Genomic DNA, 25181 nt, shown 5'->3' with positions numbered 1-25181 from the left:
TTTCTCCAGTGGCAGTTGCCACAACCTTTGTCTGAGAACAAAAGACAAGATTTTTTCCATCCATCCTAGTTCCAAGAGGTAACTCGAATCTAACTGAACAGAAAGCGTTATGTACTGATCCTTTTCTTCTCCATTATCCTCCCTTTATTCCTTGGAAGACAGGCACCTTCTCCTGTTCATTTTAGATCTACTTCATTCTGTGCAATACCCAATTATTTTTTCATAAGCAAGAGATTGCTTGGGGGACATTTGACAGGTGAAGGGCTGTGGGAGAGAAGAGAAAAATCAGTAAGTACAAGAACACATTTTTGTTTTTATCAACATTGCAAGTTAAAATACCAGGACATGTCTGTCTTCTCAGAAGTGACTCTACTAGGGTAAAGCTGTAGGAAGCCTCTGAGCCCTTCGTCATCCAAGGCTACACCTAAGCAGTCCTCTTTGCTTGTAGCCTCTTTCCCTATCTGCTTGTTGGAGATAATGAGAATCTTTTAGAATACCAGTTATTCTTATTTTATCACTAAAGGCTCTCCAGTGAAAAATCTGAGAAGATAATAAAGATGAGTTCTCAGGCTCAACACTGTGCATCTCAAGAACAGACAAATGTCAACTCTATTGAATATTCTGTGTGGTGTTTCTAATAAGGAAAACCAATCAATTGGCTTCTCATTATGCCAAAAAAATTGAATTATCAAGAACAGATTATTTGAATCTGCTGTATAGCACAGGGAACTCTACTCAATATTCTCTGATAACCTATGTGGGGAGGATATGTGAATATGTCTGAATCACTTTGCTCTAGAGCAGAAGTTAACACAACATTGTAAGTCAACTATACTTCAATACAATTTTAAAAAATGAAAGAAAAGAACAAGTTGTTTGAGGAGGCTATTGGAATCTCAGTCCCTACAGACTCAGCATCAGGAGGGTGGTTTGTGTGAGTGTGTGTCTGTGTGTGTGTGTGCACACACAAGATAAACCCCATCAAACAGACTAGACAGCTTAAATTTTTAAATATTCCTGAGAACATTTAGGGAAAAAATTCAATCATAGAAACAAAAGATTCATCAGCTACCCCAACTGTAAAATAGGAGTCCTGGCATAGATGACACCCCTGTCCCTTCTAGCTCTAACTTTCTGTGACTCTGATATGGGCAGAGCCTATCAATCTTGCTAAGACATACCTGGCAACCTGGCTTCTCTGGAATGGACCACAGACTTACACTGTGATCATCCTAAAAAGCAAACAAACAAACAAAGCTTGTTTCCAAACCTCAAGTGCAGCATATAGAGCCCCTCCTTCTGTCTTGCGAGCATGGTAAGCATTCCTGGAGAACTTCATAAAATATCAGATCTGAAAGGACCTTCATGGCCTCATCCCATTGCCTCATTTTCCAGGAAAGAAAACTGATGCCCAGAAGAGCAAAGTAACTTGACCAAGATGACTCAGCTAAAATATTCCTGAGCCATAACGAAAACTTCACTCTCTTGACTGCAAGATCTAAATACCCATCACCTCTTTAACTAGGAAAGAGGGTTGTTAGGTTATCAGAACATGGAGAAGAAAATCTCACTTAAGGGCATTTAAGGAATAGATGTATGCTTTGGAGACAAGTCTTTAGGAATCAGGATTATGGGCCTAAAAATACGTGTGTTACAGTTTCCAATAATATAAAAGGCTCTTGTCAGAGCGCAGCAATCATCTCCAAGAGCATAAAAGGAGAAGACCTCAGTGATTTAAGTAAAGCTTGAAGAGTAGGTCTCAGTAAGAGTCACTGAAAGTCAAAATGTGTCATCTAGAAAGAAGGGAAATCCCTTCCTGCAGGGATTTGTGAAACTTGGGTTGTTGCCATCTAGAAGGCTAGTGTCCACGTGGACAGCTGAAAGGCAAGCCAGAGACCATCCATGCGGGCACTTTGTGATGCCCATGTATCTGCAGGACAATAGGCTGCAGGTGCTGGCACAGAAGGAGGTAAAGGACATAGAGGTAGAACAAGATATTCAGATGTGATATTATAATTTAGTTAATATTTTCACAAACAGAGAAAAACCATCCTTTTAAATCCCCTCCTGAGGTCTCAAAAGCTGGAACACAGAATTTTCAAGACACAAAGAAAGGAGCCTAGGAATTTCATACACGATTAAGTGTCGTGATCCAGCAAGAAAAGCACCTGCAACAACGCCATTTGCAGGGTTTTTTTTTTTTTTTTTTTTGCATTTGTGGGTTTTTTTTTTTTTTTTGCATTTATTTTGCACTGTTCCACCGTTTCCCATTGTAGTCTGACCATGGGGTAAATGTAAATTCACCAAGTGTTTATTCTGATTCTTTTGAGTGTGTATTTCAGGTTGTTTCTACGTGGTGCTGGCTAAGCATTTAACAGAGGAAATCCAGAATAGGAAAACCTATCATTTGTTCCAATGCCTGCAGAGGGAAACACCCATTAATGTCAAAATGGCACTCTCTGTGAATAATGGCTTTCTTCTTTATTGCAATGTTCCAGACACAGTAGTGGTTCAGCTCAATTACTCGCTGTTGCAGGGAAGCTTTAATTAAACACGGGGAAAAAGCTGCCAGTCCCACTAGAGGTTTGTGTATCTGCATTGGCACAGGAGCATCCAAGAGCTTTTTAACCAAGCATGAAGAATGGTGAAGAATGATGGTCAGGAAAGGCCAAGGCTATCATGGCTTTTACTTTAGCAAAAGTAGTTGTTATTAGGAGTGAAGTGGCGGGGAGAAAAGTAATTTCAAAAACAAAGTAATATATAGATTTTATGCTAAAGATTGAGGGACCAGAAAGAGATTTTTAAAGAGAACCTTAAGGGCTGGGTTCTTTGCTAGTAAATTGCTGTGTCTGCATCAAAGTAATTGCAAAAGAAATATCTGTTGAATAAATTGCCTTTTGAGCTTGGGCAAGTTGCTGACTTCATCTGAAAAATAAGAGTGTGGGGTTACTCTTGGTTTCCAAACCTGGCTCTGATCATCTGAGTCACTTGGGAAGCTTTTTGAAAAATACTGATTCAGTAGGACTGGGTGGGGCTCATAAATCTGTATTTTTTAAAAGTTCCCTGGGTGCTTCTGATGCTGAACCAGATTGGAAACCCCTAGACCAATTGGGATGACCACTAAAATTCCTCCCTACGCCACAGGCAAAGGCTGATGAATCGAGGAGCATGGAGGCACCTAGAGACAGCACTGAGATACTAGAGATCCAGAAAGCCTTTGCTCCAGCCCTACAGCCAGGTGCCCAGGGCCCATGACAGCTGTTTCCACCTCCCTGTGCTTGCTCTGCTTTGATGAGTTGTCCACGGGGCCCTGTGAGCGAGCAGAGGTCTCTAGGGAGAACATGTGCCTCCGCCATCATCTGTAGGAGTTGAAAGCAAATCGTCTAGATCCCAGCAGGCCATCTGGAAACGTGTCATTTTCAAAAGGAGAAGTTGTCTTTGGACTAATTTTCACTGAAACAAGTAGAGCTAAATGTCAGAACTTTTGAAAGCCGCATTAACTCTTTCAGCCACAGGGTGTCATTTAGTTCAATGAAGTAGCTGTTGAGCAGTTTAATGAATTATTGTCTCAGTGCACTCACAGGCATCCCTGTGGCCTGAGTTAATGCATTGTTCAGAAGTCCTCAGGACCTGTCCGTGCCCCTGTGAGGTGAAAGAGGATCTTTGGTTTCTGATCTTGTTAATAGCATGATGTAGAAGAAAGAGCTTCTACAAGCAGGTAGATTAAGTATTTCTTCACGAATCCTAGCTCCTCTGTTATCTTGTTGTAGCAGAATTTTTGAAAGGACTCCATGAGATGATTATAAATATTTAATAAGCATAAATATTTTAATAAATATAATGTCTCTTCCAAATGAGAGGCATTGTTATTATTTATTCGTACAATTCATAGATTCAAGACATGAAATAAAGCTGAAATGACAGCCTTCCTCTATGTCTCAAACAGAAATAAGCCAAGGCTTTAAAGTAACTATCTGATGATTATAAACCATTTATTTCTGTAACATATATACCACTCATCTAAACTGAACCCAGCTAAACTTATACGGATCTTTTAAACTAAAAAGATAAATATGGGAGTTCCCGTCGTGGCGCAGTGGTTAACAAATCCAACTAGGAACCATGAGGTTGCGGGTTCAGTCCCTGCCCTTGCTCAGTGGGTTAAGGATCCGGCGTTGCCATGAGCTGTGGTGTAGGTTGCAGACACGGCTCGGATCCGCGTTGCTGTGGCTCTGGTGTAGGCCGGTGGCTACAGCTCCGATTGGACCCCTAGCCTGGGAACCTCCATATGCCGCAGGAGCGGCCCAAGAAATGGCAAAAAAAAAAAAAGATAAATACAAAGATAATAAAGTGAGCAGGACATAAAGCCTGTTTTTATTAACCTGGGCTTGACTACATAAACCTTTTCTATTATACAAACATACAAGTTACTCACTTTAATAAGAAGTCTACATATAAATAGATTGAAAATGTATGGGTGTAATTCTCCCAAATCACCCTGCAAACAGAAGACCTGGGATTGAGGTCTACCTCTTGTCACTTCTTGGACCAGTTATTTGGCTCCTCTGGGCCTCAGTTTGCTGCTTGAGCAATAAAATCACATATCACGGGATTGTCCAGGAGATCAAGTGAGATAAGGCTTTGACAGTCTTTCCTAAGATGCACCATCCGTAATAGGCTGTTAGAAGTTGTTTTGGCTATTGCAGTGGGTCACCATCGGCACACAAATGTTGTAAACCAATTTTGTTGTTGTTGTTGTTGCAGACAAGCAGAATGACGTGGAGATTCCATCTCCTACCCAGAAAGACAGGGAGAAAAAGAAGAAGCAGCAGCTCATGACACAGATAAGCGGAGTGAAAAAACTGATGCACAGTTCAAGCTTAAATAACACAAGCATTTCACGCTTTGGAGTCAACACAGAAAATGAAGATCATCTGGCCAAGGTGTGTATGAGCTGGGTGTTTGCACAGGTAGCTCTTCACCCCAAACATCCCACTAGAAAATAGTCCTGCTCACTTTTGCTTTATTATTAAATCATATGATGAGGCTGAGGGAGCCTCTTTGTCCATTGTTGGACACCTAGTTAAAGACCCTTTTTGGGTAGTTCCCATCATGGCTCAGCGGAAACGAATCTGACTAGTATCCATGAGGATGAAGGTTCCATCCCCGGCCTTGCTCAGTGGGTTAAGGATCTGGCATTGCTGTGAGCTGTGGTATAGGCCAGCAGCTATAGCTCCGATTCAACCGCTAACCTGGGAACCCCCATATGCCAAGCATGCAGTCCTAAAAAAAAAAAAAAAAAAACTTTTTCTATACCGAAGGACTATTTTTCGGTCCTGAGTTGGTTTCATTAACTCATAGACAGGGTTTCTGTTGAACACACATTGGGAGAATCTAAGGCAGCAAGACCAGTAGGCAGGGCTGAATTATCATAGAGGATATTTCAGAGACTGAATGTCATGGACCAGTGGGAAAGTCTGCACTGATTGTCAGCGCTGGAAAAGAAATGAGAGAAATTGATGGCACTGGCTCTTGTGCCCAAATCCTACTAATGCAGGAAGGTGCAAAAAGGATTCATACCTCCTCTAGGAGGCGGTGCAAGGTGACCGCTGAGGTCCTCTTAGCCTCGTGAGAATGTGAAATGAGAGCACACGAACAGTGAGAGTTTCTGAACCATGTCATTAGAGGAAGATCGGTAACACGTTGGGCCAAGACTCAGGGCAGAGCCGAGATCCCTTATTCTGGGCAGTAATTAATAATGGAATAAATTACTCCTTAAATCAGATGGTCTCAGAGTAATCCCACAACACAGGATGGAATTGCGTGTCCTCCAGGTCTATCTACGGCCCGGGAGCGCTAGGATACTATAGGTGACCAGCACCTTCATGACGTTTACACTAAATTAGGGGTTAACTTACACACGTTCTAACAGCTAAGTCTCCTTGACCTGGTGCTTAGTGATGGTCACCAAAGGGCAGAGGAGTTTCCCTGAGATTGTTTTCTAGCTGTTGCTCATGGGCCGGTGAGCGGGGTGGGGGGAAGACAGGGAAATGAGCTAGAATAATCTCTAATCACTTGCACCTGCTGCTAAAAGCAACATTAGTTAAGGACGGATATATGGCACACACACACAACAGTTGCAGGTCAGCAACCAAATGTATAAATAGACACCCCCTAGCTTTTCTGAGAAAATATACAGAAATGCGTAACTAACATGAGGAGGACACCCATCATCCCAGACCTTTCCATTTTCAAATTTTCATGCAACCAGAAGACTCTCAATAGCTACTCTAAAGACTTCGCCAGGCACTGTCCCCCAAATAAATAATAATAATAATGAGGTGTGCGAATAGGACTATCCTTATTTCCAAATTTCTCTCATTTCGATGATAGGAGCTGGAAGACCTGAACAAATGGGGCCTTAACATCTTCAATGTGGCTGGCTATTCACACAACAGGCCCTTGACGTGCATCATGTATGCCATCTTCCAGGTGAGGAAACAGGAGCGGATGTTGGCTCCCCACGTGGATGCGCCCGATGATTTTTTTCCACCCCAGTTTCCTATTCTGATTGCGCTTGTCTTCATTTTGGGGCATGCGCTGATTTATTTTCTAATCCATGTTGCTGCACAGGAAAGAGACCTCCTAAAGACATTCAAAATCTCCTCGGACACGCTTGTTACCTACATGATGACGTTAGAAGACCATTACCATTCCGACGTGGCCTATCATAACAGCCTGCACGCTGCCGACGTGGCCCAGTCAACCCATGTTCTTCTTTCCACGCCAGCGTTAGATGTGAGTAGTTGCGATCCGTTTTGCCTACCTGCCCTTCCTCTTTTAAAAGTACCATGCAGGAGTTCCCGTCGTGGCACAGTGGTTAACGAATCCAACTAGGAACCATGAGGTGGCGGGTTCGGTCCCTGGCCTCGCTCAGTGGGTTAAGGATCTGGCCTTGCCGTGAGCTGTGGTGTAGGTCGCAGACGTGGCTCAGGTCCCGTGTTGCTATGGCTCAGGTATAGGCCGGTGGCTACAGCTCCGATTCAATCCCTAGCCTGGGAACCTCCATATGCCGCAGGAAGCGGCCCTAGAAAAGGCAAAAAGACCAAAAAAAAAAAAAAGAAAAAGAAAAAGTACCATATAACATACAGCATGTGATGTATTTACAGAAATAGTGAAATTAGATGATTGTGCATACTTGAACTGGTTCTTTAAAATATATACTGTGTATCAACTGGATTATTAATACAAGTGGATGACATGAGTACTTACTTTGCTTCCTAATATTAGCGTAACCTTTCCTTTACCTCTCTTACCATTGAAAACTTATTTAATCATCAAGCAATTATTTTTTTGCTTTATTTTTCATTGTATGTCTAGTACCTAATAAGTGTCCAATTCAGCATCTGGTATACAGTCTATCCTGATCAGACAATGCTGATCTGAATGGCCTATACCATCCCAGGCACTGTGAAGAACAGCACAGAGATATCATAGGAAATGTTTGAGATAGTTCCTGTGAAGAAGGATCCATAGGTTTATTCTCCTAAGAATTCATAAAACTGAATTCTTATGAGGTGAAGAAGTAACTGAAAAATCTGAGGAATTGATAATGTTGAAGCAAAGAGCAGCAGCATCTCATCTTCTAAGACATCTTGCTCCCTCCCTTGCTCCCTCTGGCTGCTTCCCTCACAAATTAATGCGTTGGTATATATCGTTATAAGCAGGCCATTTGGTTTCCAGCAGGCCATGTACTTCCTTGACAGCTGGCAGTGGTGGTCAGGTATTCCCAAAATGTCTAGGCTCACTGCAAGAAGGGACTGGCCATGCCGTATCCAAGCATACCTTTGCAAGTTGAGCTTGGAAGGTGAAGAAAGATTCAACTGACCCCAGCTCTATTGCTTGGGTTCCATGTATTCGGAGAAATCAAATCCAAAAAGCTAAGGCTGTTTTATCCCCCCAAAGGAATGAAACAGCATTATTTTGATGTTTGGTGTAAGCATCACAGGGTAGACCAACACTGTTTCTCAACTCTCCACTGCTGTTGCTTCCTGGGTGGCTAGAAATTGTGCATGCCTGCCACAGATGTTAGAGAAGAGAGAGTGTGAAGTGTCCTTGCATAAACAGATTGATCTGAAGGATCAGAAGGTTTAAGTAATCACAGAGCATGATGAAAGACAGTTCAGCCAGGGAAAAACATTTTAGCCAGAAGCAATAACTAACTAAACAGATACTAGGTTTAAATCACTGTGTACGGTCCGGAGCAGAGGAGGCTTCACGACATGGCATGAAGGAGTTAAGCAACCAGCATTAAGGTCTCACTGCTTAGAAATGTTCTCCACTCTTGTCCATAGCAAACACTGAGTGATTAAGTATTGAATGGATGAATGAATAGATATATGAAAGCTCCCAACTTAAATTTTGCTTTAAGAAAGAATTTCTTGGCCCCCTTAACAAATCTGGAATTTGGCTTTAGTTACTGAGCCTGAAAACATATGAAGGTTTCTGTATCTCAGAGCAGAGCCCCTCTGACTGGCTTCACTGACTGGTAGGTGCTTGTGTGACATAAGCACTGTGCTGCTGTGACCCTCGTCCAAGAAACAAACATCAAGCACCACCTGATCTCTTAGCATGAGCATTGTGCTCATGCCTTCCAGCAGCCTCAGCCTCCCGGCTCCCTGTGGGCATGGGCTCTGGCCATCCTTCCTCTTGCATAAAGACCTGAGGATGCTGGACAGAATCTACCTTTAATTACCTGAGTATATTGAGACGTTATATACATCGGCAAACCATCCTTCCCCAAAGAAAGAAATAGGGTGCTTTAGTCTGAAAGTGAAGAAGCAGGATCGGCAAGCGGGACATGGAGTTCAGTGCGCTCATTTTGCTCTGCAGGCCGTCTTCACCGATTTGGAAATCCTGGCCGCCATTTTTGCAGCTGCCATCCATGACGTGGATCATCCTGGAGTCTCCAATCAGTTTCTCATCAACACAAGTGAGTTCACCACTACCGCAGTCATCTGAGAGAATTGGATGATTCACTGCTTAATTTCTTTTTTCCTCCTGATGTTTTCATTATGGGTAATAATAAGGGTAATAATGAGGTCATCCTTCCATTTCACTCCAACTGGTCAGACCTTTCCTGGATACTGTGTCCAACTAGCAACATCGTTTTTTGAGCTGCACGGAGAACTTGGAAAGGGTCAGAGGGGAGCCATAAAAAGTACTACTCAGGGTTTGGAAAATACAATATGTGAGGAAAGAGTAACAGATGTGGAATTATCCAGTAAGGATAAGGAGAGGCTTGGGAATAACGTGGCAATGATTTTCAGTATTATGCTGGGCTCTCGCTCAGAACGCGATGACCCTCTAGCGTCCGACTCTCCTGAGGAAGCAGGTCCAAATGTCTGAGCATGGGAGCCTCCAAATAGAAATAAGACTCCCAAGAAAGTACTAGAATAGTTTTCCATGATTCAGGAGGGAGGGGAGGGTCATGTAAAGTCTCCCACAGTATCTTCTAGCTGCATAGGCTTGATTATGGATTGATCTGTCGTATGGATTGATTTGACTTCGGTGGCCTTCAGGGCTGGTCCAATCTCTGGATCCCCGAGCCCTACTCAAAGCTTTTGTCATGCTCAAAATATTTAGTAGCCATGCTAATGAAAATCCCTGATTTTTCGCAGTTAATGCATCATTTCTAAATGCTGGAAATCTAAAAGTACTTTTACTTCTGAGAATATTGGTTATCTTACTGTGGTCAAGATTATCATCAAGTGCTGACAGTTTTAAAAAATGTTTGAGCTACTTGCTATATGAGTCCTTGCTGTACTTTATCATCAGCATATTTGAATGACTAGAAGTGAGGCTTATTTTTTTTTAACCTGTTCTATTGAAGGAAGATAAACTTTGGGCCACTCCTTGTCTGTGTGGATTCTATCAACTGGCATTGTATGGCTTATGAATGACTCCATATATATAGGCCAGTTAGCTTCACACAGAAAATGTCTTTCTGCCCAAGCCACGTGCAGCACTACAATACCTAAAGCCCACTTACAGATCTGTATCCCTGATCACAAGGAGAACAAGGCCAACGTGCTGAAATAACCTCATATTTTTCCACCACCTTTTCTGAAGATGTAACTTAAAGTACGCAGTTCGAGTCATGGTATATAAGGAAAAGTATTCTTCAGTTAGCAACATATTATCATCACTGGGTGATTATTCTTGGTTAGGAGAAAATGTGGCTTTGTGAGTTTGATGACCATTCTCAATCTCAGACCTAACAGGATGCCTGTGATTCTTCTGTGTGAAAGGCAGGCTGCAAGACTGTTGTAAAAATGATTGTTTTGTTACCATATTTACAAAAGCTCCAAAAAGCTACATTATTTGGACAAAGTGAAATTTTACTCTCACACCATTATCTTCTTTGAAAATCCCAAACTCACAATGGATGGAGCTGGGGAGTATATATATATATAAAAAAAAAGTGAAGTGATGTGAAAACTCTTAATACATTGCATAAAGTTTTGTGGCATTTTCAGTCTATTCTTTTCCGAAGGGCAAAAATGCATGAAGACAGTAAGGAAGCTACAAACTGAGATTAAAAAGGACTGGGGAGTTCCTGTTGTGGCACAGTGGTTAACGAATCCAACTAGGAACCATGAGGTTGTGGGTTCGATCCCTGGCCTTGCTCAGTGGGTTAAGGATCCGGCGTTGCCATGAGCTGTGGTGTAGGTCGCAGATGCGACTCGGATCCCGAGTTGCTGTGGCTCTGGCGTAGGCCGGTGGCTACAGCTCCGATTCGACCCCTAGCCTGGGAACCTCCATATGCCGAGGGAGCAGCCCAAGAAATGGCAAAAAGACAAAAAAAAAAAAAAAAGGACTAAGTCACTATGGTACATAGCAAAAATTGACACAACACTGTAAATCAACTCTAGTTTAATAAAAATAAAACGAAATCAAAAGAAAATTTTAAAAATACGATTTAATTGCTTGGGAATGCCCTTACTTACAATGTCAAATTCTTCACCTAAAGTTAAAAAGGAGAAAAAAGGACTTTAAAAGTACTCTGACTTTTAATCAGAGAGAAAGCTTATGCACTAATATCTTCTCGAAGCTTTTTTTTTTTTTTTTTCACTTAGAAACTGACTATTTTTCTTTGTGGAGGGAGACTGTTTTCTCTAAGGGAAAATGACATATGGGTCTTGGTTCCTGAAATCATCTGGAGAGACCTAGATCTGATTTCACACTGAGGTAATGCCATGGTTTGAATTGTCTCCCTTTCTATTAAGTCATCATTTTCCCTCGGTTCATTAGATTCAGAACTTGCTCTGATGTACAATGATGAATCTGTGTTGGAAAACCATCATCTTGCAGTGGGTTTCAAACTGCTCCAAGAAGAACACTGCGACATCTTCCAGAATCTCACCAAGAAGCAGCGTCAGACACTCAGGAAGATGGTTATTGACATGGTAAGAATTTGACCCCTTGTGTTCCTCACTTGCTTTTACTGCTCTCCTTGGTAAACCGAGTTTATGGAGCGTTCTCACTGTCTTTTACCTCAGGTCTTAGCAACTGATATGTCCAAACACATGAGCCTGCTGGCAGACCTGAAGACAATGGTGGAAACAAAGAAAGTTACAAGTTCCGGTGTTCTGCTTCTGGACAACTATACTGATCGTATACAGGTATTTGATGCGAGGCTTTGCTTTAACACGAAGCTGCAGCAAACTGAATGAACCAAAAAAAAAAGAAAGAAAGAAAACAAAAAAACTTTACTTGGTTGCATGTCCTAGGTTATTACTAGGGCTTTGGGCTTGTTTTAACAAGCTAAGGAAAATGGACATTCAAGTAGATCCTCTAATTTACGAAGAAAAAACAGAGCCTTATTTATTGAATTGCTTAATTCTAAAAATAAACAGTAAAATCTCTTTGTAATAGAGGATACGTGACTGCTGATCCCAAAATCTCCTGTTTGGATATAAATCCCATTGGCTTGAACTTTGTTAGGTCTGTTTTGGTTATACAAATTGCCCTCAGCTGGTCTCCTCTTTCCACAAGTGGAAAACATGAAGGCATCCACTTTGGGTAATTCTTTGCATTTTTTTCCAAACTGAGGAAAAGAAACCATGGCAGCATCTGACCTCTAGTGTCCCTTCCAGTTGTTTTTTTTTTTACTTCAATGACTTGTCAATCTAAGAAGGCACACAAGTCCCTTTGGGGACTCTTATAATGGTAAATAACCAACTCTGTCCAGCACCCCTGTAATCCTGCTTTTCTGGTGCAAACTAAATTATAATGCAACCAAGATGTTCTTGGGTCTGATACCAAGTGTACTAGTACAAGAGGGATACGATGTTCCAATTGTATTTATATCTAATTTTATGGGATTTCCAAAACTCGATGATTTCAGGTCCTTCGCAACATGGTACACTGCGCAGACCTGAGCAACCCCACCAAGTCCCTGGAATTGTATCGGCAATGGACAGACCGCATCATGGAGGAATTTTTCCAGCAGGGAGACAAAGAGCGGGAGAGGGGAATGGAAATTAGCCCCATGTGTGATAAGCACACGGCTTCTGTGGAAAAATCTCAGGTATCTCATCTAAGGTTTTCTAAGTTTCTGGGAGCTGACGGTTGAACTGTGGGGCTCCATCTAGTTCCTTTCTTCAATATACACACAAACGTATAAGGACGCAACCATTCATTTAGTTCCATTAAATTCACGACTCCTTTGCCTTCTCCATCCCACTCAATTTTCACAGCAGCCTTCAGATACCCATCAATGCTTGGACTGTGCGTCCTCAACCCGTTTAGAGAATTATTGATGACCTTGACCCACCAAGCTGATTTAACCGAATGCTGCGTCTCCTCCATCACATCCTTCTAGGTTTCCCTTAGCTCTGTCTTTCTCCAGGACCTCAATTCATCATCCTTGATTCCTGCACCCTGTCTTTAATTTCTCTCCGTAATCACTCACCCTGCCATTGTTGAGTCTCATTCCCACACATGTCTTCTACCTCCTAACTGAAGCCCTGACCTGTGTCCCCCTGTGTCCCCTTCCACGGTTGCATCTCCACCTCTGAGAACAAGCTGACATCTTTGGTTTTGTCCAAAGCAACAAACTCCCTTCATGCCAAGGACTAGGGGATGGGGGGTGGGGGGGCGCGGGGAACAATACACTGCAAGCAGGGGATGTAGAAATGCCCCTGATGCCTCTAGCTACAAAGTACGTAGCCCTAGAAAGTGCAATATCCTCACAAAGGTTTCAGGGCCAGTTGAGGTCTTCTTTTTTCAGGACAACAGACGGCCTGAGCCAAGGTGGTCATGATTAGGACTGGGCCTCCAGGCCGCCCAAAGCCTTTATCACAAAAGCATTCGAGTGTTAGTGTTTATCCTCTTTCCCTACTACCTTCTACCCCAAATTTACCTATAGTTGTAATATCAAGGTATCGTTCCTTTGCAATTATTATTGTGTTGCTTTTTAGAGAAATGCAATCCGATGAGTTTAAAATCGGTGAAAGCACTCTGTAAAATCTAATATGCCATAAACATGGGTGAGAACGCGAAGTCAGGGCCAATTCAAATACCTTGAGAGTTAATGAGAACAATGTATTAATGGACTTATCAATGCCCGTTTGCTCACAACAGTGATGGTTTATATTTTTAGGATGTTCTTTGTGGTTTTCCACACATTTTCACATCGGTTATCCCACTTGAACCTCTGAAAAGCCTTGTGAGATAAATACAGCAGGTGGTTCCCCAGTGTGTCAGGTGAAGAAGCTATCTTCTTAGTCCAGTTCATTGGCTCCTTAGTGACCCAGCTGCTCCCCACCCAAAGCTCTTCACTCCCCATCACTGTGGACAGGTCTCCCTGTTGCCCTGATGTCATGGTACACCCTGGCGTTTCCCACAGATGGGCTCTGGTGAGCGTTGTCTGAGTCGTCTGGCGATGAAGCCCTTGACTAGATGCTCTTAGGATCTGTAGAGCTCTGTCATCCCAGGCAGGGCCTAGGAAATTAGCAACTGGAGACTGCTTTTCAAAACAGTGCTGAATATTTAGCAGAAGCAAAACAAATGAGGAAAGAAAATGACGGCATTGTGTTTCGCTGATTGAGTTTTCTCTGTTGTCTTGAGCTGGTTTTTTTTCAGATCCTTGAAAATAAGCCCTAAAAACCATTAAGCACACATAACAAAGTAAAAGAGAGGACGGAGGAGTGGGTGGGAGCAAGATAAATATCTGAATCATCCCAAGTCAGGTTCTGGTAGCCAATGCAGATCAGAGATGCCTTGACTGGAGTAGGAATTCTGTTTGTTAAGGTGAGGGAAACATGAGAGAAAAGAAGATAGATGATAGACTGATTAGATGGATGGATGGATGGATGGATGGATGGACGGATGGATGGATGGATGGATGGATGGATAGATAGGTAGGTAGGTAGATAGATAGGTAGGTAGGTAGATAGATAAGGAGTCATACATGACTAAGGTTCTTTGATATAGTATAGCTTTGGTGTACTAAGTAATTGGCCCAAACCCAGAATGTCAATAAAGGGAAGTTTCCAGCAGTGTGGAAATACAGCTACGTAATGTCCCAGGGGTGTGCATAAGTTGACCTTGTTCATCTACCCCCGAATCCCTCTCCAGCATCTCTCCGGCTCCCCAGACCGTGACAGGGGAATTCCATTCCCTCATTCAACCAGTGCCTATTCTTTCTCTCAACCTGCTCCCACCCCCAAAGTTTCCTGTTTGTCCAACAATGGGGAGGTCAGCGTAAGGCCGCCACGCCAGCTCAAGCAGGATGCAGAGCCCCCGTGTAAATCATAACAGGCCCATAAGCTTCATAGTTTTTCACAGGAACACTAGCAAAGAAACTGCCTAATTGTTTTTATTTGTCCTTCTTTCTCCTGATGGAAATGACTGTGTGCCCTGTGGATGTGAAACAATCGCAGACGTGTCCACAGAGGGGTGTTTTGTTTGTTTAGGGGCTGGGAGGATTTTTCCAGTGCTTTACCTAGGTCGTTTACAAACCCAAAACATTCCAAGAACTTGAGACGTCTCAGAGGCGTCTAGGGGCTGGCTCCCTTTCGTTTGAAAACCGCGGCATCTTTTCAAGTTATCAGGGAAAGAATGTTGAGTCAGAGCTCCGTAGACCTGGGGCTTCCTTCTTCAGAGGATGACTCACAGACTCCAAGTAGTGACAAAGTCATTCCCAGCCAGGGTTACATCCAGACTTCTTATCTGGCGCACGTCAGGGGAAAAGTAATCAGCGCTAGTGAGGCGAACACAGGCTTTGGAATCAGACGACGTTGGAATGGAGTCCCAGCGCCACCCCTTCCAAGCTCTGTGATCTCCGACCAGATAGTTCATCTCAATGAGTCTCAGTTTCCTCCTCTGCGAATGGTGACTCACAGTACTTAGTCTGCGGGGATGGAGAGAGCTAATGCGTAGATTGTAGTCGGTGCAGGACACCCTTGGAGACCGGGTGCTCAAATGATGCAATCCCTGAGCATTGGTCTCCTTGGGTGGTTGGTGCTCTTTCTTTGCCTGCAAACCAGGGCAGCCCGTTTGGCTTCTGTCACAGTCACGGAGGCATAACCTTCTGTTTTTCTCCAGGTGGGTTTCATCGACTACATTGTCCATCCTTTGTGGGAGACCTGGGCGGATCTGGTACAGCCCGATGCCCAGGACATTCTGGATACGTTAGAAGATAACAGGAACTGGTATCAGAGCATGATACCCCAGAGTCCCTCCCCACCGCTGGATGAGCAGAACAGAGACTGCCAGGGTCTGATGGAGAAGTTTCAGTTTGAACTGACCCTCGAAGAGGAGGATTCCGAAGGCCCCGAGAAAGAGGGAGAGGGCCACGGCTATTTCGGCAGCACCAAGACACTTTGTGTGATTGACCCGGAAAATAGGGATTCACTGGGAGAGACCGGGGTGGACACAGCGACAGAAGACAAGTCCCCGACTGACACATAATCTCCTACGTCACGTGGAGATGGACATTCCAGCCTTGACAAGCATGCCAGCTGTATGGTAGGGCCCCGCCTGCCACGGGGGCCCGAGGCCTGCACGGGACAAGGGCCATGGGGCCTTCCCAGTTACTTGAGTTTGGAGCCAGAGTGCAAGACCGTGAAGCAAATAATGGCTCAGGAAATCCCTCGGTTGACTTGCCCTGCTGGCAAGCCTCGTGGTGAGCTGAAGCTTTCTGTGGTACTGGAGGCCCAAGTTCGCATCCCACGACCGAATGGCTTGAAAATGGAAGACACCAAACTGAGAGATTTTTCTGCACTAAGTTTCGGGAATCTGTCCCCTCTAGTGACTGAACTGACTAATAATGTCATTGATAAATCTGCTCACCTGTCCCCTTGTCTGCCAACCTGTGTGCCTTTTTTGTAAAACATTTTCATGTCTTTGAAATGCCTGTTGAATACCTAGAGTTTCGTATCAACTTCTACACAGATACGTGTTCCAAGTTGACATAAACTTTTTTGACTCTTTCTGGGGAAGGAAAAAAAAAAGGTAAAGAAAACCGTCTTCCTTCTTTCTTGGGCAATATCTTTCACTTGGCTACAGTTTCGTTCACAAATAGAAAGGCTACACTTCTACCCCTATTCAACTGCCTTCCCCTACGGTCCCAGCCGACTCCTCAGTGGCCCTTCTAACTGTCTCTGTTGACCTGCTTTGGACAGGATTTTTCTCCTCTAGTTTCGCTGTTTTTGCTATAAACAGAAAAAAGTCGAGCAAGCCGAGGGGTCGGAAGGGGCAGCCTTGTGGTTCACAGCGTGTAGAACTCAGCTCAGCTCAGGACCCTGCCAGGTCCTGAACCCTCGAACCCACCTCGGGGGCTGCATGATCTCTCGCTCCCCTCTTCCCGCTCACACCCGCTCACACCCGCTCACTCCGTTTCCAATTTAATGCTGCCGTCTTTCTCTTGCACTGCCTTCCTCGCTAACACTTCCATTTCTGTTTATAACTGTGTATTTATTACTTAATGTACATAATGTAATGTTTTGTAAGTTATTAATTTATATATCTAACATTGCCTGCCAATGGTGGTGTTAAATTTGTGTAGAAGACTCTGCCTAAGAGTTGCGACTTTTCTTGTAATGTTTTGTATCATGTATTATATAACCTGAACATCGCTTAAGAGAGACATACACCCCCTCCCCCCCTTGCCAGCGAGGACAGCAGTGGGTCTGCCCTACGCCTTGTGCGAGTTGCTAATATTCCTCAACCCCTTCACCAACCGGTTTGGGAAACAGGATTCTCACATTAGATATGAAATGGTCTCGATTGAGCTTTCACTTTTGTACAGTTCGATAGGGGTAGGGAGCCATGGGACATGGTTTTTACCCCTGTTCTATCCAAATCCATATACATGCGTTGGGTTTTAACTGGGTTCTACTATAATTGTGGCTTTTCAGTTTAACACGAAACACTACATTTGGTTTAACAAGCAACTCACCGATGGTTCACCTGTCTCCAAACTACTGACTTTGCAAAGAAAGCCTCCTACTGGCCGTTAAGCAGAAATGTCACGTTCCCATTAATTTCAAAAGAAAATGATAATACAATGTGAATCTTATAATGTGAACTGACGTCGTAAATTATGCCAATGTGAAGCTTCTGATAACACTTGTTAGGCCTCTGACTGGCTTCAGTCTCCGTTTGTAAAATCTGTTTCATGCTTTCAGTTCAGCCTTGTGACTCAGTAGTTACAGAAACGGCACAGATGTGCATGACCAGTGGGTTTGTATGTCTACGAACACTGCATTATTTCAGGTGGACATTTATTGTTTTCCAAAGTTCCTCACAATGTATGTTATAGTATTATTATTATATATTGTGCTCAAATGCATTCTTAAGTGACTTTTCTATGAGGTGAATAAACAAAAGCATGATTAGATTTTCTGTAGGTCCTGTTATTTCGTGGTTAGTTCTGATGCAGTAAAGCGGACCTTTTTCTCTCTTCTCTCCTACTGTACCCCGCAATGATAACCAACCACTTTGCCTGGCTGACATCACAACTGAAGTTTCATAATCTGTGTCCAGAAAGTCCCCCGACTTTGGAACATTTATTTTCTTAGCAACTGTTCAACTAGCTCAATAGTGCGGGAAGGGAGATGGTGAGTTAAAAGAAACAAAACCACTTGAAGAATCTGAAGAGTTTAATCTACTAGATAAATAAAGGGAATCTCCAACTTGGCTGGGTCCTCTAGAAATATGAATCACAGATTCACAGAACATTAGCTTAATGTAGTCAGATGGTCCCACTGATTCATTTGACACGTGAAGAGTCTGAGGTCCAAAGAGTCATCTTAAAACACAAAGCAAGGAGGGCTGGCTGAATCTCATGGCTGTATCAACCATTCATGGAGTCTCCTGTTGATCATTTGGTTGTGCATTTCATTCTGGAAAGAACTGTGTAAATATCATAAGCCAAATAATGCTTTGTTGAAATATTAAAGTCAGCTTTAAAAAAATTATCTTGAGGAACGTGTGTGTGTGTGTTGAGAAAATCTGCAAAGAAACATCAGCAGATGGCTCATGATATTTTTACCATGGGGGAAGTGGTTTACGAACCAGGAAGAGGGTCTGCTCTAGAAGAACTCCACTCGATAAACTGAAATTACTGTATTTCTTTTTAAAGATGTTTGAAGATGAGCCACTGTGGCAGAACGAGCTTGCCTGCTGGTTCCAAAGCTAATATTTATAGCTCTTTGTCACCATCCTTGATTTCTGATTGCACCCCACCATGTCTGAGCTTTTGCAGATTGAGTGACAAAATGAATTGGTTAGAATAGCCGCAGGTGTGACTTTAAAATATCTAGGGCTATAAATACTTATAAATTATTTGCAGGTCTGTTTCTACAGAATCTTTCTTAACCTTTGCTGAACAATTAGAACCATCTGAACAAATATTTTTAAAAATACTGATGGTTGAGCTCCACGCTCACTCCCAGATTTATGTTTGAATTGGTCTTGGTTGGAGCCCTGGGCGTCGTATATTTTAAATTCTCCCCAGGTAACTCAAATGTGTGATCTGAGTGGAGAATCACCGTTCCGAAAGGAAGAAGCACACGTGTAGCTAAGGCTTTTGTCTTAGTCCATTCAGGCTATGGTAACAAAATTCCACACTGTGTAGATTAAAAGCAGCAGGAATTTATTGCATAGATCTCGGGGCTGGAAGTTCAAGATTAACATACGAGCCAGACCATGTCCTGGTGAGGGCCCGCTTCATGGTGGATAGCTGGTGCCTTCACACTTGCGTCCTCAGGATGGAGGGGCTGAAGCTCTCTCTGGACCCTCTTTTATAAGGGCACTAACCCCACTCATGAGGGCTGCACCCTCATGATTTCGCACCTCCTAAAATACCTCCTAATACTATTATCTTCGGGGTTTGGAATTTCAACATGTAAATATGGGGGAAACACAAACATTCAGAGCATAACAGCTTTCTTTCACCCCAGCTGTTCCTCATACATTGTGCACTCCACCAACAAGAGGCGCTGGTTCAAGCACAGAGATGGGAGAAGGGATCAGATATGAGTAAGACGGACCTCTGCACTCCAGGAGCTTACAATCTCTCTTGTTGCTCAACACTTGCCTTCCAGATCATAAAATCATAATGAGGTTCTTAGGAAAACCACAGTGAAGATCAACCTGAAAGAGAGATCATCTTCTGATTCCAACACCTAGACCATACGTGTAAACATCCTCCCACCTGATGACAGGGAGCTACTGCAGAAGCAGAAGTTACCATGGCATCATGGCCAAGACCAAGGGTGATAACTTATGCTTAATAAAATGTATAGGAGCTGAAAGCTGATTTATAGACTTCAAGAACTGTCAGAGTCAGAAACACACACACACACACACACACACACACACACACACAGAGAGAGAGAATGGTATTTCCCTGACATATTCCCACAGGCTTATTTTGACAAATAAATTGGGGGCCATGGTAATTCTAAGTCCACTAAAGGAAGCCTAATAGAGGCCAAATGAAGAGGGGGAGGAATTGATTTGGGAGCCAAGTGGCCTGGGTTCAAATCCTAACTCCCTCATTTACTACCTGTATAACCTTAAATCAGTCAGTCACTCTTCTCTCTGGGCTTCAGTGTGATGGGGATTATAAATCTGCCAGATGGGGAAAATAAACCCAGGGCTTTTTCTACAATTTCACTGTTCCCTGTCTGAGACTCATGTCTTTTGTAGTGATGAAGTCAATGATTGTATGAGCCTTAAAACCTGCGAACCAAGATGGGCCTGGCCGGCTGGCAAATCCCATTTATCAACCTGTAATTTGGCCAGCAGGTGCCCTTTACTAAGAATTCTCCAGCCTGGTTATCTTCTATATCCATCAAGACTCAGAGCAGGTGACCTCTTACAAGAAGCTCCCCGATCCCTGAGGTTGGGATAAGGATCATTTTCCTGAGACCCCAGAACATCTCGTGTTTTACATCTAAAATTGTGTACACTTGAGCAAGTCCCTTAACTCCCCTGTGCCTCAGCTTTATCATCTCTAAATTGGGGATAATGGTAGTGATACCTAGCTCATAGTGGGTTATGTGAAATCCATAAGCTGACACACATAAAGTTCTAAGAAATATTACTATTAACACCTAATACTACATACTTAAGCTCGGTTTGTGTCTTTCCCAAAAGAATATAAGTCAATGAATTCAGAAGCTAGACTTTATTTCCTTTTGAACTCCCAGTGCCTAACCCAATCTCTGAAATAAATACACATTTGTCAAACTGAATAGAACCAAGTAGTTTTGTGAATGAGTAAGATATGACCACTAGCCTGAGGTTCTCCAAACCCAAAAAAGGTGTTGGTCTCAGAGCCCTGGAATGATGAGACGCACAATTTCAGAACCAGTTTCTTCAGAGATCTTCTGGTCCCCTTTCCATTTATAATTAAAGAAACCGAGGTCCCCAAGATGGACAGTGACCAGCCTGAGATGACTGAGTGTACTAGGGCCTAGGGCTGCCACAAAGGTACGCCACAGGCTGGATAGTTGAAACAACTGAAATTTATTGTCTCACAGTTCCGGAAGCTGTAAGTCCAAGATCGAGGTGTCAGGGTCAATTCCTTCTGCGGGATGTGAGGGAGAATCTGTTCACACCGGTCCTCTTGCTTCTGGTGATTTACTGATGATCTCTGGCATTCTTAGCTTAAAGAGGTAGCACCCCAGTCTCTGTCTTCATGTCCACATGATGCTCTCTCTGTGCCCCACTTTCCCCTTTTCATAAGGACACCAGTCATATTGGGTTAAGGGCCCACCCTACTCCAGCATCACGTTAAGTAATACATCTGCAACAACACTGTTTCCAAATAAAGTCACATTCTGGGATATGGGGCAGTGGGGGTTCCATATATACATTTGAGGGGGATAGCATTTAACCCATAACACACAGTTACTCACCAGAAGATTCCCTGATTCCTTCCACAAGGATTATTCAGCAACAGCATAACCCATTCAGCTTCTCTGCCCCTAACTTTCCTCTATAAAATCAGAGGAATGGACTGTGTGTTTGAATGGGCACTGTTCGGTTATAAAAAGTATAATGCTCTATACCAAGGTGTTTTTGTTTGCTTAAGGTCTTTCTGAGTTCTTTAAACAAATTAATTATTTCCTTGGTGTAGCTAGGTGCTCCCCGGAGGGATCAGGGAGAAAGGAAGCAGGGCCTTGGTGTAATAGGACAAATACACCCAAGGATTCAAGAGCCTTAGGATCTAAAGGGAAAATGATTCCAATTTAAAACTCTGCTTTTCTACTTCTTAGCTATGTAACTATGTGCAAGTACTTAACCTCTTCAAGCCGCAGTTTTATCCTCATTAAAGTGAGGAAAATAACAGTCACTGCTTCATGATGTTTTTATAAAGACTAGTAAATAATGAATGCATCTGCTATGCATGTGTCTACACCCCAATGTTCATAGCAGCACTATTCACAATAACCAAGACAAGGAAGTAGCCTAAATGTCTATCAACAGAAGAATGGATAAAGAAGATGTCGTAATAACAGTACCCATGTCAAAGATTATTGTGACATATTATATATATATATATATATATATAAATATGCAATAGAATATTACTCAGCCATAAAAAAAAAGAATGAAATAATGCCATTTTCACCAACATGGATGGGCCTGGAGATTATCATACTCAGTGAAGTAAGTCAGAAAGAGAAAGACAAATACCATATGATATCACTTATATGTGGAATCTAAAGTTTGACACAAATGAACATATCTACAAAACAGAAACAGACTCACAGATATGGAGAACAGACATATTGTTCAGGGGAAGGGGTGGGAGGGGATGGATTGGGAGTTTTGGATTAAAAGATTTGTAGAGAATGGGTAAAAAACAAAGTCCTATATAGTACAGGGAACTATATTCAATACCCTGTGATAAACCATAATGGAAAGTAATATGAAAAATAATGTACATATATAAAGAATCACTTTGTTGTACGCATGAAACTGATACAACAAACTACTACAACAGTGTGAATCAACTCTACTCCAATAAAAATAAATTTAAATATATACATACATACTTTTTTAAAAAATCCCCTTCTGTCTTTGAAAACATAATGCAGCAGTACATTTTGATTAAGTTAATGTTCTGTAAATCAAGCTCCGGTTCACCTAGATTTTTCTACAGACACCTCAAGATTCCAAAAGAATATGTGCTCTCACTCCAACCCTCCAACAAAGGACTATGCTGACACTGATAGGCTCATGAAAGTGGAAGGAAATGTATAAATTGATTAACCCATGCTCTTCCAGTGCTGTGGAATTCCTCAAAAATATGCCTGACTGAAAGCTGCCAGGGACGTTGAACCCAGCAAGACTCTTTCTAAGTGATGAAAATTGTTAGATTTCTGAGCTCAAATTTCATTCTTTTAGATCACCCTCTCCGGTTTATTGTTTTCCCTCTGTAGCCAAATAATGTATAGAATTCCTCTTCTAATTTCTAGTACCAGTTGAAAATAGGAGCCAAACTTTCAGAGTTTGAAACTATGTGACCTTGGGAAAGGTTATATAAACTTTCTGTGTCTTAGTTTCCTTATCTGTAAATTAGAAGCAATAATAACAGTACCTATGTCAAAGATTATTGTGAAGATTACATGAATTCAGGTTGTGCAGTATTTAGGATAGTGTCTGTCCATCAGGTCATATACTTTAACAAGCGCTAATTATATAGCTACAGGTAGCCTGGTTTCTATATCATATTTCTTTCAACCACTTTCCATTGGACTTAAATGCACCATTCCAGCCTAATTATCCTGGGTTTGCTCACACTGACAGTGCTTTCTTAGGATGAGGGTCCAGAAGCACCCGATTTCAGTCACATTGGAGTGCAGTGTGACTCTTGCTCTTCTTTGTTCTGGGCACTGATCCATAGCCCAGATCGTGTTCATTTGGGAAGAAGTCAGTGACTCACTCACCCTGATGATTCACTAGGTGCGTCCTAGCAGACCAGCCCTTCACACCTTTTCACAGGGACCACTGTGAAATCATGTCTCCTCCATTCTGTGCTTGTAGAGTTGAATTCATGAGGCCCAGTACATCATTTACACTTTACTGATCGTTTTATCTGAAAAAACCAGTGAATTATAGGAAAGAGGGTTTTCAGTTTCAGTGTCAGACCGACCTGTGTGTCAATCCCTGCTCCACTACTTTTGAGACCTTTGAGAAGGTCCTTAATTTGTTTGATCTTTGGTTTCCTTTTTCTGTAAAATGCAGAAATGATATCCATATCAAAGGATGGTTTAGAAAGACTAAGTGGAGTTCCCAAGTGGTAGCTCAACAGTGACACACCCAACTAGGATCCATGAGGGTGTGGGTTATAGCCCTGGCCTCCCTCAGTGAGTTAAGGATCTGGCATTGCCGTGAGCTGTGGTACAGGTCTCAGATGCGACTCGGACTTGGTGTTGCCGTGGCTGTGGTGTAGGCCAGCGGCTGCAGTTCCGATTCAACCCCTAGCCTGGGAACTTCCATATGCCACAGATGTGGCCCTAAAAAAAAACAAAAACAAAAAAAGGAAAGAAAGACTAAGCAACATCACTCATCACTTTCGCACAGTCTGGTACATTCAGAGTTATAATAAATGCGAATTATTAATAATATTAAAACCCTCCTTTGATGATTAAATGAGACATCATATGTGTGGGAAAAAAAATGTTCATTTCAATCTCAAAACCAACATTACTTTTAGCCTAAAAACAATTTCAAATTCTTTTTTTAGGGCCACACCTGCGGCATATTAATGTTCCCAGACGGGGGGTCAAATCCGAGCTGCAGCTGCTGGCCTACACCACAGCCACAGCAATGTGGGACCCAAATCATGTCTGCAATCTACACCGCGGCTCACAGCACCACTGCATCCTTAACCCACTGAGTGAGGCCAAGGATCAAACCTGCATCCTCATGGATAATAATCGGATTTATAACCTGCTGAGCATCGGCAGGATCTCCAATTCTGAATTCTGATTATGATGATCTATTAGCTAAGCACCCACCCCTACCCCAGCATCTGCAATCTATATCTTTGATAACCATGGAGTCTGTATTTTAATTTACATTTTTAGCAAAAAAATGTTATCCAACACAGAGGTGTGTTGAACTTCCAGTAGTCTTCTAGATCAGCATCAATCCATTTGTCAGTGTTTCACGGCTGGTCAGTCAATTACAAATCCACCTAGGGATACCATCTATAAATTCGCCTATGTGCAAAAAATCACATCAGGAAAAAAATATGTTCAAAGACTTTTCTGAGATTCAGACCTATTGTGTAAAAATATGGTATACCCCACTAAACCCTAACTAACCGAGAAAAGCAACTATTAGAGAATGACTTATTGTTAGGAACTTTGTGCTAGTTACTTTCCTCTCAATAAGCTCCAAGCCATCTATCCATCTATTCTAGAATTATTAATAATCTATTTCAGAATTTTTCATGAGATCAATGTCATGCTTGCTAATCCTGTACTGATGGGTTTTTATCTTTCTTTGTAAAGACTGGGATGATACTGGTCTATCACCCCACCTCCCAAGACCTATGACATATTTCGTGTTCTCTCTGATTTCTCAAAGATCACCAATCATGAGTCAAAAACCCTTTGGTAAGTCCTTTTAATATCCTGGGAAATGAT

At 42.5% G+C, this 25181-nt stretch overlaps 1 protein-coding gene and 1 long non-coding RNA gene across 5 annotated transcripts in view; one reads left to right on the top strand and one right to left on the bottom strand.

The window, feature by feature from the left end:
- The window catches only part of PDE4B (phosphodiesterase 4B), a 382092-nt gene extending 364184 nt beyond the window's left edge, over positions 1-17908 (top strand). For all 4 annotated transcript variants that reach the window (XM_047788750.1, XM_047788751.1, XM_047788752.1 and 1 more), the window contains 8 exons: positions 4765-4943; positions 6394-6492; positions 6634-6798; positions 8893-8992; positions 11314-11468; positions 11562-11684; positions 12410-12592; positions 15613-17908. In XM_047788750.1, the coding sequence (XP_047644706.1) occupies positions 4765-4943; positions 6394-6492; positions 6634-6798; positions 8893-8992; positions 11314-11468; positions 11562-11684; positions 12410-12592; positions 15613-15978 (1370 nt within the window). In that variant the 3' untranslated portion in view covers positions 15979-17908. The remainder of the gene's footprint in view (positions 1-4764; positions 4944-6393; positions 6493-6633; positions 6799-8892; positions 8993-11313; positions 11469-11561; positions 11685-12409; positions 12593-15612) is intronic.
- A 5205-nt stretch (positions 17909-23113) lies between these two features.
- Positions 23114-25181, bottom strand: part of LOC125132001 (uncharacterized) — a 28017-nt gene continuing 25949 nt past the window's right edge. The window contains exon 4 of the long non-coding RNA XR_007136115.1: positions 23114-23623. This is a non-coding gene — a long non-coding RNA (uncharacterized LOC125132001). The remainder of the gene's footprint in view (positions 23624-25181) is intronic.

This window comes from Phacochoerus africanus, chromosome 8, assembly GCF_016906955.1.
Source record: "Phacochoerus africanus isolate WHEZ1 chromosome 8, ROS_Pafr_v1, whole genome shotgun sequence".
Classification (NCBI taxonomy): domain Eukaryota; kingdom Metazoa; phylum Chordata; class Mammalia; order Artiodactyla; family Suidae; genus Phacochoerus; species Phacochoerus africanus.
The sequence above is the reverse complement of the archived record's forward strand: the minus strand, read 5'-3'. Positions and strand labels throughout refer to the sequence as shown.